We start from the raw sequence: 21,432 nt of genomic DNA, 5'->3' as shown, positions 1-21,432 counted from the left end.
CTGTGGGTGGCAGGGAGGCAGATGGGGTCTGCCCTGGCCCCTGGGAGGGTGCCTTGGAGGGGCTTGGGGGCAGGGAGAAGGAGCGGAACCAGTGTTCTCTGAAGGCCGTGGCAGGGTCTCCCTGGGGCCCTGGCTGTGTGATACGGCCGGCGGCCCAGGGAGCGGCCAGCTGGTGCAGCCCTGATGTCAGTCTGGCAGCTGCCTCCCTCCGGGACGCCACAGCTCATTCGTGCTCTTTTCCTTTCCCTCCTTCATTCCCAGTTGACCAGTTCACTTTCCCCGCCCTGGAAGAAGATGTGATTTATGACGACGTCCCCTGTGAGAACCTGGATACCCATCAACCTGGTAAGGCCTCTGTCACACTTCCCTCCTTCTGGGCGTGGGACAGGAGGAGCAGGGGCCTGAGAGGGGTCTTCTTCCATTTCCTTCCCTTCCCACCCAGCCCATCTGCCCCTCCTTCCTGCTTTTAAAAAGTGCTGCAGTCAGTCACCCAGGGAGAGTCTGGAGACGGCTGAGGGCGGGGCCAGGCTGCGGCGGGGGAGGGTTAGGGCTTCAGGGCTGGGGACGGACGCTCTAGCTTAGGCGCCCTGCCCAGGGCAAGTCATGTTATCTTTCTAAATCTCTATTCCTCTGGGGAGATTGTGACCCGTAGGGGAGAAACAAAGGTTAAAGGGGGTGAATCTTGCTGAAGCTGGGCCGAACTTACTCATCCAGGGAGGAGGGGCATTTATTTATTATCAATCCATCTTTGTTTGGACACTTTAGGCTAACGACTCTCATGTTTGTCTCCTGTACTCTGCTTTGAAACTTTGATTTTGGGGGGTAGATTGCATCCTCGTTCTACAGAGAAGGAAATTGCAGAGGCAGAGCTGGGATTCGAACCTGGGCCATTCTGATCCAAGTCCAGTTGTCTGTCCCAGGAAGACTTGGGCAACATCTTATGACAGATGAAGCACATTTGCTCCCACTGTTCAATCAACCTCATGAAGTTGGCAAGGCCAGGCTTTAGTGGGCAGTCGCATCAGAGAGGTGAAGCCACCAGCCCTAGATTACACAGCCAGGGTTTTATGGAGATCTGCCTGACTCTGCTTTTCCTACTGCACCATTCTGCCTGCTATCAGGGGCTCCCCATGTAGGGGAAACACAGTCCATGATTTTGAGGAGCTCCTAGTCCGATAGAGGCGGCTGTCACCATCCTTTGGCTGTGCACAGTCCAATAGGAGAGACACACAGACAAATGACAAGGCCTGGGGTTTGCCAGAGCCACACTCCTGACTCCTGTGCCAGGAACAGGGACAGATGGGCCGATGACAGGAGCATCCATTTAGCAAGCCCGGGAGGTTCTTGGAACATCCCTGCTTGTGGCGCATTTGAATCCAAGAGAGGTGGGGAGTGGGTACGCCATGGGGGAAGGCGGTGGGGTGTCCAGGAAGGTCCCAGACCTGGGACATCTGAGTGGCCTGAGGCCGTTGTTTAACCTCTGTGGGCTGTGTTCCCACCTGAATCAAATCAAGCAACTAATTACTTGGTCCCAGTCTGCCTGGAGCACTGCCGTGTCCCCCAGGGTATGGGGATGTGGCATGTTCCTGCCATCCAGCAGTTTACCCTGAGGTGGTTAAGAGCAGGTGGCTTGGGAGTCAGACAACCTGCATTTGTATCCCAGCTCTGAGCCTGCAAATTGAGGCCACCCACCCCAGGACCCCCATCGGCAGGGTTGTGGGAGGTCTGAGTGAGAAGAGGCTGTGGCTGGTCCTCAGCAGGTGCACTACATAGGGACACTGCAGTTGTTACTATGACCTGCCAGGGCCCAGCCCTCACCTGTGCAGACTGACATGGGCTCAGCAGGTACTCGGAGAGGAGGTTGTCAGCCGAGGTGCAGGCCACACGCGCCACCGGATACATATGGCCCTGGGTTCACATCCCGGCTGTGCCATGGATAGGGCACAGGGCTCTGTGCCTTCGGGCCTCGGCTTCTTCACATAAAGTCAGAATGTCATCCTGACCTCATAGGACCTTGGGGAAGGTCGTACCAGGGGACTTCTGCTTAATCCCTCTGGGCCTCAGTCGACACATCTGTAAAATTGGGGTAATAAAGCTGCATCCCTGGGTTGTGCAGATGCCAGGAGATAACTGATGTGTAGCACAGAGTGGGTGGGGGAAAGGGCTTTGGAAGGAAGGGGCTGTGATCCTGGGGTCCCAGGAAGCAGAGGGCGGGGACTAAGACCGCTGTCAGGCCCCTGAAGCGTGAGGATGTGGCACAGGCTTAGGAATCTGGTGACACCGTCTCCACTGGAGAGGGTATTTCTAAATGAATCCAGCCTGGTCATCAGCATAGTGGGGCCCCTGCAGAAGGTATTGCAATGAATGGAGGGAGCCCAGCCCGGGAGCCTGCAGCCCCCTCCCCGCTCGCTGCCTGACCTTAGGCAAAGCATTTCTCTTCTCCTGGCACCTGTTTTCTCATCTGTCCAATAGGACGGGTGGTAATTTCCACCTGCTGACCCCCCAGGGCTGCCGGGAGAATCCAGTGAGTGACCTGGCATATAGGTGTGGGTTAGCAAGGGGCTGGTGGCCCTTGGAAGTGTGGGGAGGGAGACATCCGAGGTGCCACCTCAGGGGCAGTGCCGGGAACTGGGCTCTGCCCCTTTGCTCACAGGTAGTGGGGCCTTCACTGCGGTAATAGGACAATCAGCCCCGCCTTATAAAGGTCACTGCCTGGTTACCAGCTGCTCCCTGGAGACATTAGTCACTATTAACTTTTGCTTAAAAATAATTTCCTGCTCCCTCCTGATCCTGAGACTCAAGTGTCTAGCTAAGCCTCGGTGCGTCTGTTTGGTTCTTTGGCTGACAATCGCCAAGACCCCCAACCCCCAGGCGGCTGGTCTGCCACACTGTGGGGTGCAGGTGGGGGCTCGAGGTCAGTGTGATGACACCTGAGCCCACCCAAAGCCCCCACGAGTAAGGATCAGCTGCTCTTTCCTGAGCGCCTGCCATGGGCCAGGCTCTTTGCTAGAGCTTTTTGTACGTACTTTATTTATTCTACCTGTCAGCTTATTATTATCCCTTTTGCTGTGAGGTCTCTGGAAACCAAAGCTCCCTGTTCTTCAGCACACGTGCTTTCTGCGCAGGTTTTAAAACTTTCCCAATGCCACATTTCTTCTGTGCTGACAAATACATTTTCGTCTTCATGCACTTTTTGGAACCTGGTCTCACTTTTGTGAGGTTTGCAGTTCAGTTCTTCTCCAGGTAATAGATCCGGAAGTGAAAACCCCCAAGGTGTTAAGGTGAAGCCCAAGATCTCCCAGTGATGGAGCTGGGGCTGGGCTGGGACCCCCATGTGTTCCAGTCCCAGGACAGTGAGTGGCTTTCCCACCACAACCTGGAAGCAGCATCTTATACCCGACTTGACAGGGACCCCAAGAGTGCCCTCGTGGCACTTGAACCTCTAGGCTAGTGGACTCTCAGTTCTTTGTCCCCAGTTTTCAGTTCAAGGCATTTCCCGAGGGCCTTTGGAAGCAAAGGGAATGCTCCTAGATGCTTGGCCACGCGCGCCCCCTACTGGATCCTTCTGAGCCCACATGGGAAACTCAGGTTTGGGGTGAGGGATCCAGACTCATTTAATGCCCAGCCATCTCCGTTTTAGCCCCAGGATGCCGCGGCCACAACCAAGGGTCCGAGTCAGGACTTGGTCCTAGGTCTTCTCTTTTCCACTAGAAAATGCCTGGGAGGCCCAGGCTGAGAACTCAGATCCCAGAAAAGTAATGCTGACAATGGGAGGGAATTATTGAGCCTGTTTATGTGCCGGACACATTTCTCATGCTTTTCTACCTTTTCTTGTGTCCCCCTCACTGTACCGGTGGATGTTGTCATCACATCTGTTTGTTGGACAAGGAAATGGAGGTGGAGCCCCAGGGCCAAACCACATGCATCCCTGCCCGCCTTTCCCCTGCCCGCCTGGGCTCAGAAATGGGGCCTGGTGGGCCTGGCCTCAGGGCCCCCACTCACAAGCCCTGTCCCTTGGCCAGCAGGGGTGGAGCGGAACCTGCTCTACGAGGACGTGCAGCGGGATGGGGCGCCCAGGGAGGCGGAGGACCTAGGCTGGAGCTCCAGCGAGTTTGAGAGCTACAGCGAGGACTCAGGAGAGGAAGCCAAGCCGGAGGCAGAGCCTGCCAAGCACCGAGTGTCCTTCCAGCCCAAGGTGAGGAGGTGGGGGCATCTCTCACCCCAGCCAGGGCACTGAGACCCCCTCAGGGAGGGGCTGAGGCGGGTGGTGAGGATCAGGCGCAACTCTTATCTAAACGGTGATTCCCAGGAATGCACGGTGAGAGGAAGTGGCCCAGGTATCCTGAAACAGGAGATGCCCCACCAGCATTGCTGTTTGGCCGTGGAGGGCCCTAGGCCTGGGATGGATGTGGTTAATACCTGGCACAGGTGCTCCCCCGACCCCATGCCTAAGGCATTGGGCATGATGCCCATGGGCTCAGATCTGGCTTCAGAATCCTCCTTAACACAGTGCTCCAGGCGGCCCAACCAGCTGATTAGAGCTGGCACTGGGACCAAATCAATTTGATCTTCCCGCCCTGCAGGATGTGTTCTCAGACAGACCTGAGACCCACACAAATCCTCTGCCCCGGGGAGGTGAACAAGTGGGGGCTGCTGTGGCTAAGACAGAGCTGCCCAGAAGGCTTCCTTCCAAGGCCTTCCAAAGTGCCATCCATGCATGGGTTTCTTCCGGTGTTTCTGCCTGGAACAGTGTTCATTCTGCTGATTTTAAGGAGGGAGCCCCGGAAGCCGAGAGGAGGATGGATTGTCTGCTTCCTCCTTTCCTGGGTCAGCCTTGCTCCTCCCGTTTATTCTATAGAAGCCACCAGAATACAGATTCTAACCATGCTGAGATTTGGGATTTAATGGGAACAGTTTCTTACAGGCGAGCCCTGCCCAACCAGAGGGGACTGGGGCCCTCTCAGGCTCGACCTGTCGGCCAGTCCTGCCTGAACGTGGGACAGGACATGGCAGGGGTTTTCAGCCCCAGGCTGGGATTGTGGGGGCCTCCAAGCCTTTCCTAGTGACTTCTGCCCCTTTCTGAGTTTGGAAATCCATTCTGGGAGAGGGGTGCTGGCCAAAGTGGCTCATACCTGAGTTTTTAGACAGTCTTTCCCGACATCAAGAAGGGCTCCCCAAGTCCTCAGGAAGCCTGGGGGCTGACCAGGTCTCTCCTGAACCCCAATCTTCTTATTACTGGGCCTTCATGGGTTGGGCCACAGAAAATGGCCTTGCTGCCTTGCTAGCAAAGAAGTTAAGCACCTACTGTGTACCCAGTCTGTATCTCTGGGTGTGGGCTGGGGTACAAGGAAACAGGAAGACACAACCAAGCTCAGGGAACCTTTGTGATCGAGGAGGAGATACCGCCTAGGAAACAGTTTGTCAAAAATGAAGACAAAAGACCTTTCTGTAAACATGAGCCCTTGTCTCTCTGGCGGCCTCCTGGCAGGTGGGATCTGATGGGGCTAGTCAGAGGAGGCTTCTGAGACAGGTGAGTTGGGGCCTGGGGTGCAGAAGCCAGAGGGGATGGAAAGGTGTCCCAGGCTGGAGGAATGGCCCGGGTGAAAGCCCAGGAACAGGCTATTCCTGCTTCTGTCCCGGGGAGGGGCCGTGTGCACTTCTTTAGGGGAGGAAGGGAACTTTGGTGATGAAGCCACCACAACCCCTGGGCAGTCACTCGACAGGAGGGCAGGATGGGTCCATCTCAGCCCTGCTCTGGGTCGTATGAGCAAATGGACTGGATGCCCGGGCCAGCCTTTGTTCTCAGCCTCCGGCTGTCTCTCAATCACCCACAGCCACTTCCCCAGGCCCCTGCCTTCTTGCGGGGGACTGAGAGGGCACCCCAGGCACCTCTCAGAGGACAGGAGGCGTGGCGATGTTGAATTTGGGCTCTCCAGTGGGCCTCAGACTTGCATGGGCAACAGGATTATGTCGTAGCTGGTTGAGGTCAAAGATGCCAGGGCCTCACTCTCCTTAGGGACTCTGGTTCTCGGCTTGGGCGAGGCACCACAGTGGGCTTTGTAAGCAGCACTCTGCCCCCCAGGGGCTGCGAGGGGCCCACAGAGCACTCTGAGAATATTGGGCTGGCCATCAGGGCCTGGCCACAGGGGTAGGGTCTCTGGCTGTTGCCATGAGCCCACGTCCCTCACACCCTGAGGCTGGGGCTTTGGACTCTTCCTCAGCAGACAAACAATGTGGCAGAGTTCTTAGAATTTCTAACCACGAGGACTTTTTCTCTGGCCGTCGGCCAAGGCCCATCTGCTCCCTGAAGAGCAGGCTCCCAGGAAGACGGAGGATTGTATAGAGGCCCTCCTTCTGGCACCCACCTCTGCCCCGGAACCCCCCTGACCCTGCCTGTGGTGCTCTGCCCTCTTGAGCTGCTTGGGACGCACCTTCTCCCAGGCCTGGTACTGCAGCCGCTGCATGTTTTGAGGCCACCGCTGCTTGGCTCTGTGTTGTGTGGCTGTGGGGCACTGGGTGACAGAGATGTGGACGTATTCTGTCCTGTCCTTGGAGTCCGACCGGGGGCCCGACACCCCACCCAGCTGCAAGAGAACTAGTGGAGCTCTCCCTTCAGGTGTCTTGAGAGGCCAGCCCTCGGTGGGCAGATTTTTGCCAAAGTGACAGACGGGTCTGCAAAGGGACCTCCATGGAAGTCGCTGATCCAGATGTAAGCAGGAGCCTGACCCTGTTCCGGTAACAAATGCCTGCCAGTTACCACCCACGATCAGTGGGAGTTATTTTTTTTTTCCAGTTGTGGAAAGCGCGGCATTGAACTTTTCCACTTTCTGATTGTGACCTCTTCATCATCAAGGTCACCAGGATCCAGTTGGTCAGGGGACAGCAGACATGCCAGCTCTGACCTCAGTCTTGCTCTGATCTGGCCAGTTCCGCAGGTGATTTCCGATCCCGGTTCTTCCCTAGAGAGGCGGAGGGCATCGGATGGCCCGGGGGCTTTATGATTTTATTGCATCGATCTGATTTCCAGGTGAAACAGGACTCAGTACAAATTTCAAACTCCCCGGTTTTGGGGGAGTCTGAGTAACTTGCAGGAGGCCCCTTGTCCTGTTACTTCTTTGCATAGCAATCGAGAACCTTTGCCTGGTGTGGTACAGCTTACAAAGCAGTTTCATTTATTTCTCTCAATGCCCAAGAGTGGTTGGTATTATTGGCATTCAGAGTCTTATTTTGTTGAGCAGAGAACCTAAGTGACTGAAGGTCAGAGAGGTTAGATGATGTGGGTCGGGTCACACAGCCAGTAAGTGACAGAGCCACAACTCATTACATATGATTTCAAAGAAAATACCTTATCCGTCCATCATCCATCATCCACCCACCCATCCCTCTATCATTTGTCCATTTATCCATCCATCATCCCTCCCACCAACTACCCATCCATTCAATAGATTTTGAGCACTTATTTGAATAAGGTAGTATAATAATAGCTTCCATTTTTCTGAGGACTTACTAAGCTCTGAGCTTTCCATGTATTGTCCATTTACTCTTCTCAACAACTCTGTGAGGTCGTTATTATGGCCAGTTTACCCGCGGGGAAGCTGTAACTCAGAGAGGTGACGACGTCTGGCGAGCAAGCGGGGAGTGGTAATTTGAACGGAGGCTTGCCTGCCTCCAAGCCTGCGTCCTTGATCCCTCGACTTGCTACTTCTCTAGAAGACATACCTGTCTCGACCCGTATACTTTACCAAATATCACTCAAATATCGCTCATGCAGTTCATGCATGTGAATGTCTATTTGTCCGTCTGTCCATCCATCCATCTTCCCAGGTAGTAGGCAGCCACCCATCCATCCTTCCATGCAGTTGTCCACCTCTCCCTCTGTCCCTCCGTCCGTCCATCTGTCCGTCCCTCCCTCCCTCTATTCATCCACCTCTTCCTCCCGTGGTGTGCTAGAACTGGCTTGGCCTAGCTCACAAGAACCCAGGAACCAACTGTGAGTATTGGTTTTCAACTCCACATTCAGTGATGTCAGGTTGGTAGCTTGAAGTTGGCCAGGTGGAAGCATTCACACCACGGAAATGCTACAAAGCAGGGCTCTTTTGCCCAGGGAACCGGTCGTTAAATATTTACCAGCGCAGCACTGTCTCTATCCATCCACTAATCCATTCATCCTTTTATTCATTCATCTGACTGTCAATTCATCCCTCCATCCATTTTCCCTGCTACATAGTCACCTAACTAAAATGATGCATTTGCTCACCCATCTCTTCATCCGTCCATCCATCCATCTATCCACGCATGTGTCTGTCTGCTTTCCATCAGTCTGTCCAACCGTCCCTCTCTCCATTCACCCATCTTTCTATGCATTAGCCTGCTCATCCATTTATCCCCTTGCCCACCCATTCTGCCCATGCACCCACTTGCCATCCATCTGTCACACAGCTGCCAAGAACCGCCTACGTGATAAGCCCCCGGGATGGGGAAATGACAAAGACACAGTCCTTGTTCTCTGAGCAAGTCCTTGTTCCCCTTCCTTGAGAGGGAGGCCTGGCTGTTGCCCTCCCACGTCTCCTTGCCAGTAGCGGGGTTCCCTGCGCAGAGACCCCGCCCCCAGCTGCCTGACATGTTAGCGTTGGACGCGCTGCTGGGTCTGATTCCAGGCAGGAGCCTGGCTGGACTGCTGCTTGGGCCCTGGCCGTCCCCAGGTCCCAAATCCCGCCTGCCCCGAGTTGTCCATCCATCACCTTACCTGAGTCTCCTTTTTCCTCTGTTGTGTCTCCTCCCTGTCCTGCCTGCTCCTCTCACCTGCTCTCCTTCTGCCTGGCCGCTTGGGGGCTCCAGCTTTCTCCAGACCTGACTAGGCTAAAGGAGAGATACGCCAGAACTAAGAGAGACATCCTGGCTTTAAGAGTTGGGGGGAGAGACATGCAGGAGCTGAAGCACAAGTACGATTGTAAGGTATTGTTTGTCTGTCCCTCCCCAGTCCTGGGTGGGGCCCCCCAGGGGGCCTTTCCTGCTGCTCCCAGGGTCCACAGAGGGTGGGCCTGAGTCCAGGGCTGCCCCCAAGACCTGGAACTGGCCGCATCTCACATCTGTGCTGGCTCTTGTCGATGCCTTAGCCGGCTTGTTTCTTTCCATGTTCTCTCATCTCTCTTTCTCCCCACCCTCAAGTGAAAACTGTCCACAGAAATTCCTGGGTGGGTTTTCAAACTCGAGGGCCCTCAGAATCACCTGGGTGCTTTGTTACATGCAGATTCCTGAGCTCTACCCCCAGAGATTCAGCATGTCTGGATGAAGTCCCCAGAATCTGCATATTTAATAAGTATGGTGGGTGGTTTGGGTCACACTTTGAAAAATGTGAGTGTTGGTGACATTGGACGCTTGCCAACCCCCTACCCCACTGAGCTGTTCAGAGAGATCCAGCGTAAGGATGTCTGTAGGAAAAATCACAGATGAACTCAGAAGGGACTCAGACTTCTGGATAATGATAATGTTGACCGCAGTAGCGTCCATTAATTGACCACCTACTATGTGCTACGGGCTTTGGAGGCCCGCAGGTCTGGGTTTGAATCCCCATTTCACTACTTCCTTGCTGTGTGATCCTGGGCAGGCCTTTTGACCTCTCTGAGCCTCAGTTTCTTTGCCTGTGAAATGGGGACATTAACAGCACCGCCCCCGGGGTGATTGTTAGGATCAGATGAGCTCAGATCTGTAACGCGCTCAGTGTTGTGCTTGGCACAGCCGGAGTGCTCAGTAGATGGTGGTGTTATTATTTGTGCACCTGACTGTTTTGTCCCCAGGGCACCCTGGGAGGCAGCTGTCTTCATGCTGTCATTCAGTGTTAACGAGGCCAGTGAAGGAAATAGCTGGCTGGTGGTCATACCAGCAGTTAGCAGCTGGGGTTCAAACCTGGGGTTCATGCGTGCCAAAGCATGTGCATTCTCCATCCTGTACACTTCCCTTTTCATCAGAACCGGAGGCCTCCCCAGGAGGAGTAGAAGAAGTACTTTACGGTTTGTAGGGTCCTGTTACAGACACCCCCTGAGAGGCCTGGGACCAGGGGTGGCTGAGGTCCCGAGAGGAGCCGGCAGCATGTGAAGGACAGAGTCCAAGCCTAGGGCGCTTCCCTGGCCCAGCCTCTGCACTGTGGAGTTGGGGTGGCAGGTTAACTCAGGGATACCTTTGAAGTGTTCCCCTGTTCTTCTTTTACCCAGGAAATTGCCAACAGAAGGGCCTCAGGTGGGAGTTCCTAGGACAGCTTCCCTGGCAGCTCTCTGCCAGGACATGGACTCCAGGACAGAGGTTTCCCATCTGGGGTTTAATCCCCACCCCCCAGAAGACGATGAGAATCTTTGTGCAATTTTGGGGGTCAACACCTGTCCCTCTTGTTAGTTCTCAAAGGTGTTTATGACACCCCCCCAAAAGGCCAACAATTACTGCTCTAGAATTCTCCATTTAAATGCAGAGAGGGGCGGAGACTTCCCTTCCACCCTGCTGTTTCTAGAAAGTAGGCCTTGTTCTTGAAAAGCCACCATCCTGTTCCCCAGCCTCAGCACCCACTGGGTTTTCAGCAAGCCTTCCTTGCTCAGACCCCCAAGAAAGTGCCCAGCCCCTTATGCTGGGGACCCAAGGGGTGTTTGGAGGAAGGTGGTAGTGAGAGCAGAGACCAGGAACCCCTCAGATGTCTGCTCCCTACCTTCAGCGGAGAACTTTAGGGAGGAGAGGGTTTTCTTAGAACTGCCCTGCCCATTGTCACAGCCATGTGCTTACTTAAATTTAAATGAATTAAAATGAAATATAATCAGGAATTTGGGTCTTGAGTCGCGTCAGCCACTTTTCAGATGTCCAGAAGTTGTACATGGCTGTTGGCTACTGTACTGCACAGCATAGAGAAAGAGCACTTCCATCCTTGTAGAACCTTCTCTAGGACAGTGCGTGTAGGTGTTGGGGAAGATGCAGGGCTGGGCTGGGTGCTGAGGGGACAAAAGAATGAGTTAGGGGACAGCAGCTCTGTTTGCAGGCTGGGGGCTCCCAGAGCGTACAGGGTGCCCGCTTCCGCTCCTGGATATTCCTGTATCCCGCATTCTGCTTAGCTTGCTATGCCAGTGTCCACGGGGCCCTCCCTGCCCAGGGGAAGTTGCACCCTGCTCTGTGGCAACTTCAACCTTCTCCTCTTTCTCGGACAGCAGCTCAGTAAGAAACCTGGGTGTTTGGGGGACAAGGGACGGTTCAGCAGGTGGGATAGTGGGGTGTACTCACCTCCTTTGGTTGCCCCTTCAGTAACCACTGATGTTTGTACAGTTCATTTTTCTGTTCAGCGTGCTGTCTTCGACCCTGTATGTTTAGTCCTCAGACCCTGGTGAGTCTCAGTGAGGAAACTGAGGCTCAGTGAGGTTAAGACTCATCTCGAGTCCCGTCGCTGAGGAGTGGCGAAGCTGGGATTTGAACCCAGGCTAGGACTCTAGGCCTTGAACCTTTCCCCTGTGTTACACCTTCTCCTTACTTTGACGGGAATAGGTACCTGTGTAATTTTCCCTAAAGGGAAATAAATCAAGTTAGGACCTCCCCTTGCCTATAAGTGGGTTTCCCCAGGGAGATGCTCCTTCTCACTCCATCCCAGGAGGTGGCAGAGTGACACTGCCCCACTGTCGCCCTTGGCTACTGCTGCCATCTCCCTGGGAGAGGAATGGGCCCCGGGACCTTGATAGCTGTAGCCCCGACTGGGAGGCCTGGGTGGGACTGGTGGCCCTTGGTGGCCAGTGTCCCAGGCCCTCCCTCCGCTTCTCTGATGAGCTCCTCTGCCTTTGTTCAGATGACCCAGTTCATGAAGGCTGCCAAGAGCGGGACCAAGGATGGGCTGGAGAAGACAAGAATCGCTGTCCTGCGCAAAGTGTCCTTTCTGCACAGGAAAGATGTCCTCGGTGAGGCGCTGAGGGCCGGGCAGGGCTGGGAGGAGGGTCGGTGCTCGGCCTGGGGGGATGGGGTGGGCATAGCTGGGCGAGGCCATTTGGTGTCTGGGCTCCTCGGATGGTGGGGCTTCGGGACTGAGCCCCAAGTATCCTGGCCGTTGCACCCTATTTCCTACTTCTCTTGCAGGCGTGGCATTCTCTTCTAGGAGGGTGGGGCCACTTCCTTTAGTGTCCCTGACCTCGCCCTCTGTCATGGCTTCCTGCCTCGGCCTGGGGGCTCCGGAGCTGGCTGGCTCACTCATCTTGGAGTGCTCTCGTTTACTCCTTCCTTTATCCATCCACCCACCTCTCCACCAGTCAATATTTATTGAACACCTACCAAGTGCTGTGCCCCTTGCTGGGTGCAGGGACACCACAATGAATTGAATAGCATTTCTTCCAGGAGCTCCTGACGCAGTGAGGGACATGGGCATGTAAATTGGAAATGACAATACAGATGCCAAACGTCATGGTGGCATGGCGTACTATGGCAAGAGCTGGAGGAAATGAGTATGGCGTGGGGGGAATGAAAGGTGAGGGAAGGGCTGAGAGCAGGAGAAGGAGACCAGGTCAGTCAGCAGTGGGGGATGTGGAGGGGAATAGGTGCTCTGGGCGTAGGAGTGAGCATGTGCAAAGGCCGGGAGGTGGGGAAGAATGAGATGTCCAAGAAACGGTTTTTGTGATAGTCCACATTTATGGAGTATTTACTGTGTGCCAGGCACTCCTGAGAGCTTTACAGTTGCTCCCTTAATCCTTATAAACCAAACAGCTACAGACGATTGTCCTGTTCCTGCCAGGGAACAGGCACAGAGAGATTCAGTGACTTGCCTGGGGACACAGGCATGGAAGGGATAGAAGAGCCTTCTTCCTCTTGTTGGAGTGAGGGTGGGCGTGAGATATCGGGGCCAGGGGTTTAAGCCAAGGAGAACTTTGAGGCTCTGCGCCCTCTTGAAAAGTTACGTATTTTACCCTCTCCGTGCCTCAGTTTCCTCATCTGGAACTGGGCTAATATGGCATGTGTCTCAGGGGTCCTGGTGAGGATGACTGAGGGAGTGCCTGGGAAAAGCCTGGCCCCGCTTCCGGCTCCTGTGTGGCAGGTGTTATTCTCAGTGGGCGGGCGCTGAGTGGAGGTGTTTGGTGCCAGGACCAAACCTCGCCGACTCGGGTCCAGAGCCCAGCTCCGCGGCCTCCTGGCTGCGTGACCCTGCACAATTCTTCCCGTCTCGGAACGGCAGGTTCCTCCTCAGTGAAATGAGATTAATCCCACCGCTGCACGCACTGGATGCAGCGCTAACATGTTGGGGGAGCCCTGGCCCCCGATGAAGGAGGAGACAGGCCCAGGAGCCATTCCAAGCCTAGTGGAATGGCCAGGAGACAGGGCCGGGTGGACAGGCCTGCTGGCCGGGAGCTGTTTCGGGTCACTCTCTCCACCCCCGGCCCTCCCCACCCCGCCCGTTAGCCCGGCGTTTTCCCTAATGTGACCCTCCCAGATGCGTTATTAATAGCTGCGGCAGGGCTCAAATCACCAGCCAAGAATGTTACCCAGTGGCTCATGGGGGAAGAGGAAGCTGTGGGGCAGCAGGCTGGGGTGGGTGCGGAGTGATGCCTGCGGGGCCATGTGGGCCAGGCAGGAGGGCCTTCACCACCCCCACCCCCACGCTGTCGTCCGCTGCCCCTCCTCCTCCTCCTCTTCTGTCTCCTGCTCAGGTAAGGGCCCGCCTGGGTGTCCCTGCTCCCTCGGCCCCCTAGTAGTCACTGCTCCTTCTTCTTTCTTCCCAGCTTCCCCACAGTACCCACTTCCTGCTGCCCACGGCCACGGCTGTTGGATGTCAGAGCCATGAGCAGCCAGGGTCCTGTCTCCCTGTGCCTGCGTCTCTCTCCTGGGGCCAGACCTCCAAGGCCGGACCCTTGCGCTCTGCCCGGCCTTCCCTCTCTCTCTGCCTGAGCCTCTGTCCTCCGGCTGAGACCTACCCCCACTTATGCCGGAGTTGCTCTAAGGACACCAGTTGAACTTTTCCCTGTTGGGTCTTTGCATAGTTTTTGAAAGACGAAAACACAAAGCCAAACAGCCCATTCTTCTCAGGGCTTGGTCCCCTCTTTAGTCGTCCAGCAGCAAATTATTTTTAGTGCCTAGTGATGGAGACATGAGCCGCCTGGCCGTCGCCAGGCCAGAAGTGGGCGAGCCTGGGCAGGGACAGTGACGTCCGGTGGCGTGGATTCTGAGAGTCGAGTCCTGCCACAGGCTGCTTTGTGTCCCCTTCCTTGTGTTGATGGTGTCCCCTTGCTCACGTTTATTTAGGGACAGACTATTCCAGGAGAATGGGACAGTGATGCAGTGACTGGGCTCTGAGCCTGTGCGGCCCCAGGAGCTTCTCATCCCCCAGGACCCTAGTCTAGGGTTGTCCCAGCCCCTGGAGCCGGAACAGGGCGTGTTGTCCTTGCCTTGCCTGTGTCACCAGCCTGTCTGACTTTCCAGGTGATTCGGAGGAGGAGGACATGGGGCTCCTGGAGGTCAGTGTCACGGACATCAAGCCCCCAGCCCCGGAGCTGGGCCCCATGCCAGATGGCCTGAGCCCTCAGCAGGTCTGTGGCAGGGCGGGGGGGTGGGGTTTTCAGGGCAAGGGATGGCTGAGGGTCCTGGCCTCTTACGTGGGGCCATAACGTCTGCATTCTGAAGGGAAGTGATGACTGGGGGGGCTTTTGTTAGAACCCCCGCTGGGGCCTCTTGGTTCTCTTCTCAACCAGCTGCGCGGACTTTCCCAACTGGGCCCTGCGGGTTCCATGCCGTTGTCCTGGGGCGGATGGGGCCCCCAGCGTTTGCAGTTCTTGCTTCCCACACCCACGGCGCCTGGGGCAGCTCCAATTGAACTGTTTCACACAAAGGTGTTATTTGACCAAGGGGACTACAGTTAAAAAAGTGTGGGGAAGCCCTGAACTAATCAACTCAGGGAGGGCTCTGGAGGCGAGTGAGGTGCCCAGCCCCACTCTCCCTCCACCTGTCACCACAGGCTTCCCCAGGAGCTGGGGCTCCCCAGGCGATGCCTTCCTCCTCCTACAGTGTCACACCGAGATCAGGGTGGCTTTGCTCTGGGACCTTGGCTGCCTCGTTTGATTCCCTCCCAATCTGGGTTCCCCCAGCCACAAAACAGGGTGTGAGACCCCTGCTTTCCTCTGGTTGGGAGGACAGTGAGCAAGACACGATAGAGCACCGTGCTCAATTTGCCTATTGTTTAGATTGGCGGAAAATGCTGACTCTTCTGAAAATCAGGGAGATAGGGCTACACCTCTTGTCGTGGGAATCCATCATTTCTGTTACCTGGCACTGAGGTGGCACCCACCCCCCCTCTCCCCTGCCCCAGGACAGCGAGTCAGTGTCAGCTGTCGGAGCCAGGCCAGACCACAGGCTTCCAGCTCGTAATCCAGGGCTCCGCTTCCTGGTGTTGGCCAGTCTCCTTGGGATCCTTTGCATTTCCCACACTGGGCAATATTAGTTATTCTAGGCCAGTGGCTCTCCACTGAGGTGATTTTGTCTCCCCAGAGGACATTTGGCAATGTCTGGTGACATCTTTGGTTGTCACCACTGGGAGAGGCTCCTGGAAACTAGGGAGTAGGGGTCGGGGAGGCTGCTAAACGTCCTGCAACACACAGGACGGCCCCATAGCAGTTACCCGGCCTCGAACATCAATGGGCTGAGGTTGAGAACTCTGCTCTGAGAACAGCTTGGGCACCTGGAGATGGCTGACAGTGCATCCAACGGGGGGGACAGCGTGAAGGACAGTGGCCCGGCCTATCCCACAAGCCATGGGGAGCAGGGAAGATGGTGGTGGTGGGAGCCAGGAATGTCGTTCTCAGGACAGCTGTGGGGACACAGTGAGGGTCAGTCAGCCTCCCATCCCTGGACCAATGTGGACAGGCTCCCCCCTCAGACATCTCTCACATATGACACCTTTCATGACCTCTATCCCACCTTCGCTGCACAATAGAAGCTTTGAAAACCCCGATACCCAGGACCAGCCCATACCAATTCAACCAGACTGTCTGGGGTAGGAGCCAGGTGACAGTATGTTTTAAAGATGCCCCTGAGATTCTGATGTGCAGCGAAGTTCCGGCCCCCTCTCCCTCCCCCATCCAGGAGAGGGAGCCGCACGTCACATGGGTTTGCACAGGTGCTAGTCAGGCTGCACCCGAGGGGTATGTTGATTTGGACTGAAGAGAGATGGGGACAGTGGGAGGGAAAGGGGAAGGGACGGGGGTGTTTAGTCTAAAGCAGAGCCCACTGGGTGGGGTGGCAGGCACCCCAAACACGGTCACGTAGGAGAGGGATTGGTTAAGGATCGGATCTGTAAGTGGTAGGAGCTGAGACTGCAGTTCCATCTGAGAAAGAATTTTCCACTAGAGTTGTTGGAAGCTGGAGGAGGCCGCCGTCTCCCCAGGAGAGGTGGTGATTCCTCTGTCCCTGGAAGTGTGTGAACAGAGGCCGGGCAGGGGACTCGAGCCTGGGGAGCACGAGTATTTCTCTGGGGTGGGCAGGGGCTCTGGAAGGAAATGCCAGCCCTCCCGGCCCCAGTGGTCCCAGAAGAGGGCTCTGGGAGGGACGGGTCCCTGCTGTCCCTGCGTGCTGGCTTGTGCAGTGGGTGACGCAGGCACTGACCATGCTTTCCGGCCCGAATAGGTGGTCCGGAGGCACATTCTGGGCTCCATCGTGCACAGTGAAGGCAGCTACGTGGAGTCTTTGAAGCGGGTACTCCAGGTGCGACTTGGGGCCTCTGGGGAGAGGACAGGGAGGGCCCTGGAATGTCACTTTGCAAGGAATGTTTGGGGACTGTGGGCAGTGTTAAGGGGAAGGGCTCAAAGGCCAGCACTTTTGTGGGGACAGATGGACCTCCAAACTGGGGACAGTAAGAATTCCTGATGCCTGGTGTCCACGGGAGGACTGCATTTTCTGAAACACAGTTGGGGTTCTATGAAATGAGGCCTGTTCTGGAGAGTCGAGGGCATCTGGTCACTTTTGGGCCTGGAAGGTACCATATCTTCCTCGCCACTCTGGGAGCTCCCTGGGATGGGGGCTGTGTCTCCCTATCGTTCTGGAGCCGCCCCGAGCTGGGGAGTAGGACACACCCTCTCTTGCCATCATGTGCTAAGGGGCTGCTAAGTAGATGCTCACGAGACTTGACTAAGATGTGCCTACCTGGTCTGTTATTTGCATTCCTGAACCGTGAATCTTCTGGGATGTTGTGGGCCCTCAGGGAAAGGAGTTGGGTGGGAAGGTGCTAATAACACCCTCTCTCCCCCGTCTGAGTTCAGCTCCACAATGGGGAGCCCAGACCTCAGGCAGGTGAAGAAGGAAATGTCCCTTTCTTCTGACACAGCTGGCTGGGCATCAGGGGAGCTTGCTGTGACGTCACTGCTCTTGCTCCATTAGACAGACTGGCTCAGTCATAGGCAGAGCCAAAAGGGGCCAGCCTGGCGCTGGGGGCTACCTCCTTGGAGTTCCTCACAGGCAGGCTTCCTCCCAACCCAGCTTAACACACAAGTCATGGAGGGGGGGCTGTGGGTGCTCAAAGAGGGGCCAGGAGGGTTACATTCATGGGGATCCTTCCGGAAGTCAGGTGAGGAGTGAGGGATGTGTGCTCTCCTTGACAGGAATGTCCACCCGTGGCCCGCTGAGCTCTGATGGGCCTTGTCCAGGTTGCCATGAGGGCGGGAGGGTGGAGCGGCTGCGGCCTGGCCTTGGGGCACTCACCCCCCCTGCCCCCGGCAGGATTACCGCAACCCCCTGATGGAGATGGAGCCCAAGGCCCTGAGCGTCCGCAAGTGCCAGGTGGTGTTCTTCCGAGTGAAGGAGATCCTGCACTGCCACTCCATGTTCCAGATCGCGCTGTCCTCCCGCGTGGCCGAGTGGGACTCCACTGAGAAGATTGGGGACCTCTTTGTGGCTTCGGTAGGTGTCCCCAAACTTTCCTTGGCCCACCACGGGAAAAGCCTGCCTGACTCCTACCTCTGCCTGGTCACCTTGTCCAAGCTGGCGTGGTCAGACGGTGGCAGGGCACGAATCTTCCCTGTGGCCTAAGCTGGGGGAAGCCATGACACCTTCTAGTGCCCAGTATGTTCTTGGAGATGCAGGCATGGTACCAGTGAAGCCCGCTCACTGCTCTGGCTCTGCCCAGGGGGCAGCACCTCCAGGAAACTGGCCACTGTGGACGGCCACCCGGCCGGTCTGAAGGTCCCTTGCCGAGCACTCTCAGAGTGACCACTGTTTGAGATGCTCCAACAGACCACGGCCTTGGTCCCCAGAGGGAGCTGCAGGGCATCTGGGTGCGTGCCCTGGATCAAGGGGACCTGGAGCCTGACCCACGCTCTGTTTTGCCATGTTGGGCAGCTCCAGGGCTCTTGGGCTCGGGTCCTCTCTGTGGAATGAGGGGGTGTGCTACACTTGGGGTTTTTTAAACTGAAATCCATGGGCCCCAGAGAGATTCATGGGGCAAGGGAGGGTGAAGTTGGTGGAACTCCATTCTGATCTGTTTTAGGTAATTGGGTTCTGCTAAAAGAAAAACAGTATTGTTTTGAAAACCTCAGTAGATCTGACACGCTGGGGAGTCCAAGGGGTTTGGGGTGAGGAGTGCCACCTGTGAGGGTGGAGGGCCAGGGGGCATTTTATTTCCTAGGGGTGGTGAGGAAGTGCATGTAGGAAAGGGGTGTCATGCCTGCCCCCACCTCTCCCACTGATGTGGTCCTCCCTTGCTGTGCCCACGCCCCTTGCAGTTCTCAAAGTCCATGGTGCTAGACGTGTACAGTGACTACGTGAACAACTTCACCAACGCCATGTCCATCATTAAAAAGGCCTGTCTCACCAAGCCTGCCTTCCTCGAGTTCCTTAAGGTGGGCCCAGTGGTGGTCCAGGGCCCCTCTCAAGGGGGCACTGGTAATGGAGGGGTAGGGGGGCTTCTTATGAGAGAGGGGGCATTTTAGCCAGCCTCAGGGATCATATTGCTTTGGTCTGGATACCCTCCTCTTTCGTTTGGGGTACTCCCAATCTCAGGGGATGATAGTGGGTCCCTTCCTTTACAGTGTCTATTAGCTTCTTGGGATCCTGGGCTTTGCCAGGTGGGAGGGGAGGCCTGTGACATCTCGAGGATGGGTGAGATGATGGTGGCTTCGCCATGGGGAGACCCAGCAGTGTTGTGGCCGTGTTCCTTTGGCGGGCTGGGTGTGGGTGGGTCCCCAGGTGTGGCTCAGGTTGTCGGTGGGCTATCCCTTTCCTTCATTTGTAAAAGGGCAAGGAGAATTCCTCAAAGGGGTGTCTTGGGCCTCATGTGAGAGATTAGAAGTGAAAGGACACAAAGGTGAGGATTGCCCCAGTTTCCTGGGATGTACAGTCAGGCAAGTTATATGGAGACCCCACTGCAGGGAGTGTGCCACCTCGCGGAGGGCACAGGTGGGCCAGGAGCTGGGGCCTCGGCTGAGCTGCCCACTGTCCTGATCCAAGAGGGTCGGGGGCTTTCTCAGTGGGATGCCATCTGACATGGGTCCTGGGGGGACAGTGGTGTTGTAACAGGTGGAGACAGAGGAGAGAGTGTTCCAGGTGCCTGAGTGGTGGGGCAAAGGTCAGAGGCAGGAGGACGTGGGGTAGGTGAGTGTGATTGGATCCCGGGAGCACTGGGTGCTCTAGGCGAGTCCAGGGGAGAAGGGCCAGAGGCAGCTGAGCTCAGTGTAGGCGGTTCTGGACTTGCAGGCCCAGGTCCTAGGATGTGGTATTTCCGGCAGTGGGAGCTGCTGAAGAGTTTCGGGCCAGGGCAGGTGGAAGTAGACGCCAGTGGAGAGGCTGTGGTGCAGCCTGGGTCTCAGGATGAGCGCGGGAATCAAGAGGACAGATCTGTGGCTAGAGTGCTGGAAACAGAAGAGACCGGACAGCACTGCCCCTCACCCTGGCCTTGGGCCCGGCTACTTTAGTTTAAGCGGAGGGAAAGGTCTTCTCAGCGACTTCTAGAGATTTGACCTCTGCAATAAATTGCTGAATTTCCCAATTATGCTTTTAGCCCAGAGACCTTAACATGACTGCTCTAGTTTTTCCAGGGTGAGGGGCTGTGCAGGGACCCCGTGGTGACAGGGAGCCCTGGCTGCAGAACCAGGGACTCCCCCCCGCATCCCCCCCCCCCCCCGGCTCTTCTCTCAGGCTCGAGGCTGAACAGAGTCCTGGGCCTGGGGAAAGGAGCCCAAGCTGGGCGGCGTCTGCACCCCGGGGCACTGGGACCTCGCTGCAGAGGGTCAGTGAATGATTCCACCTCGTCTCCAACAGCGACGGCAGGTGTGTAGCCCCGACCGCGTCACGCTCTACGGGCTGATGGTGAAACCCATCCAGAGGTTCCCGCAGTTCATCCTCCTGCTTCAGGTACCCACTGACGGGCAGGGTCAGGTACCCACTGACGGACAGGGTGTGGCATGGGCTAGTGCGAGTCTCTGTGGTGTGGGGGCTTCTCATCCACGCATCTGCTGTGGAGTAGACGGTGGGCAGGGCCTTCGACCCCGGCCCTCCTTTTGCTCCGCTCTGGGGTGGAGACGTTCAGATCCGACAGCTTATTTCCCACCTCCCCAGTGTGGAATGCTGAGTGACTGGTGGTGTGTGAGCCCAGGTTGTGGGGAGGGAAGAAAGACATGTGGAATCCCAGGACGTGAGGGGTCCTGGCAGGAAGGAGATGCCCAGTGAACTAGCTGACCTTGGCCACTTCAGCCCTCTTAGGGAGTGTTAGCCCCCACGCAGCTTGGGACACCTCCTCTGATTGCTGAAGGTCCCCAGCTAAGGGGATGAGCCCCGGCTGCCCAGCTGGAAAAGGTGGCTGCTAGCCTAGGGTCCCAGCAGCAATTTTTTCTCTGTCCTCAGAGCAGCCAGCTGCAGGAGTGCGCTCTCAGCTTACCATTGATTGGTGAATCAGGGATTGGGCCACACGTTTATTTTATTTTATTTTCTTCATTCATTCTCTGTTTCTTGAGGCCATGCCCTATGTCAGATACCTTCTGTACCAGCTGCAAGCTGGGCTCTTTCAGACCCAGTCTCTGTAGGGGGCGGGGAGGCGGAGGCTCTGACCCCAGCCAGGGGCAGGTCTGCTGGGGCAGCGGTGCTCAGTGCTGACTCTCTCTGGGCAGGACATGCTGAAGAACACCCCCAGGGGCCACCCAGACAGGCTCTCGCTACAGCTGGCCCTCACGGAGCTGGAGACGCTGGCCGAGAAGCTTAATGAGCAGAAGCGGCTGGCCGACCAGGTGGCCGAGATCCAGCAGTTGACCAAGAGCGTCAGTGACCGCAGCAGCCTCAGCAAGGTGAGTGCCACGGCCTCCCCACCTGCATGCCCTTACCTGCTCTGCAGCCTTCGTCACCTGTCTCTCTGCCTCCTGCCCCGCCACCCCCCACTAGGTGGCAGTGTTCTCTGAGAGAGGGGATTCCTTGCTTCTCTCGAGCCCGCAGACCTTACCTAGGGGATAAATCTTGACT

The 21,432-nt window shown here is 56.5% G+C and overlaps 1 protein-coding gene across 14 annotated transcripts in view; it reads left to right on the top strand.

The window, feature by feature from the left end:
• The window catches only part of ARHGEF10L (Rho guanine nucleotide exchange factor 10 like), a 133,721-nt gene that overhangs the window by 51,997 nt on the left and 60,292 nt on the right, over positions 1-21,432 (top strand). For 4 of the 14 annotated variants that reach the window (XM_081056137.1, XM_081056140.1, XM_081056138.1 and 1 more), the window contains exons 6-15: positions 262-345; positions 4,023-4,195; positions 8,839-8,955; positions 11,810-11,918; positions 14,422-14,528; positions 16,618-16,695; positions 17,707-17,886; positions 18,708-18,824; positions 20,242-20,334; positions 21,087-21,260. In XM_081056137.1, the coding sequence (XP_080912263.1) occupies positions 262-345; positions 4,023-4,195; positions 8,839-8,955; positions 11,810-11,918; positions 14,422-14,528; positions 16,618-16,695; positions 17,707-17,886; positions 18,708-18,824; positions 20,242-20,334; positions 21,087-21,260 (1,232 nt within the window). Of the gene's footprint in view, positions 1-261; positions 346-4,022; positions 4,196-8,838; positions 8,956-11,809; positions 11,919-13,349; positions 13,653-14,421; positions 14,529-16,617; positions 16,696-17,706; positions 17,887-18,707; positions 18,825-20,241; positions 20,335-21,086; positions 21,261-21,432 lie in introns of those variants that run through there. The other 10 variants (XM_081056132.1, XM_081056131.1, XM_081056142.1 and 7 more) reach the window with 4 other exon arrangements.

This window comes from Rhinolophus hipposideros, assembly GCF_964194185.1.
Source record: "Rhinolophus hipposideros genome assembly, chromosome: 8".
Taxonomy (NCBI): Eukaryota; Metazoa; Chordata; class Mammalia; order Chiroptera; family Rhinolophidae; genus Rhinolophus; species Rhinolophus hipposideros.
This window is presented reverse-complemented; position numbering and strand designations above follow the sequence as displayed.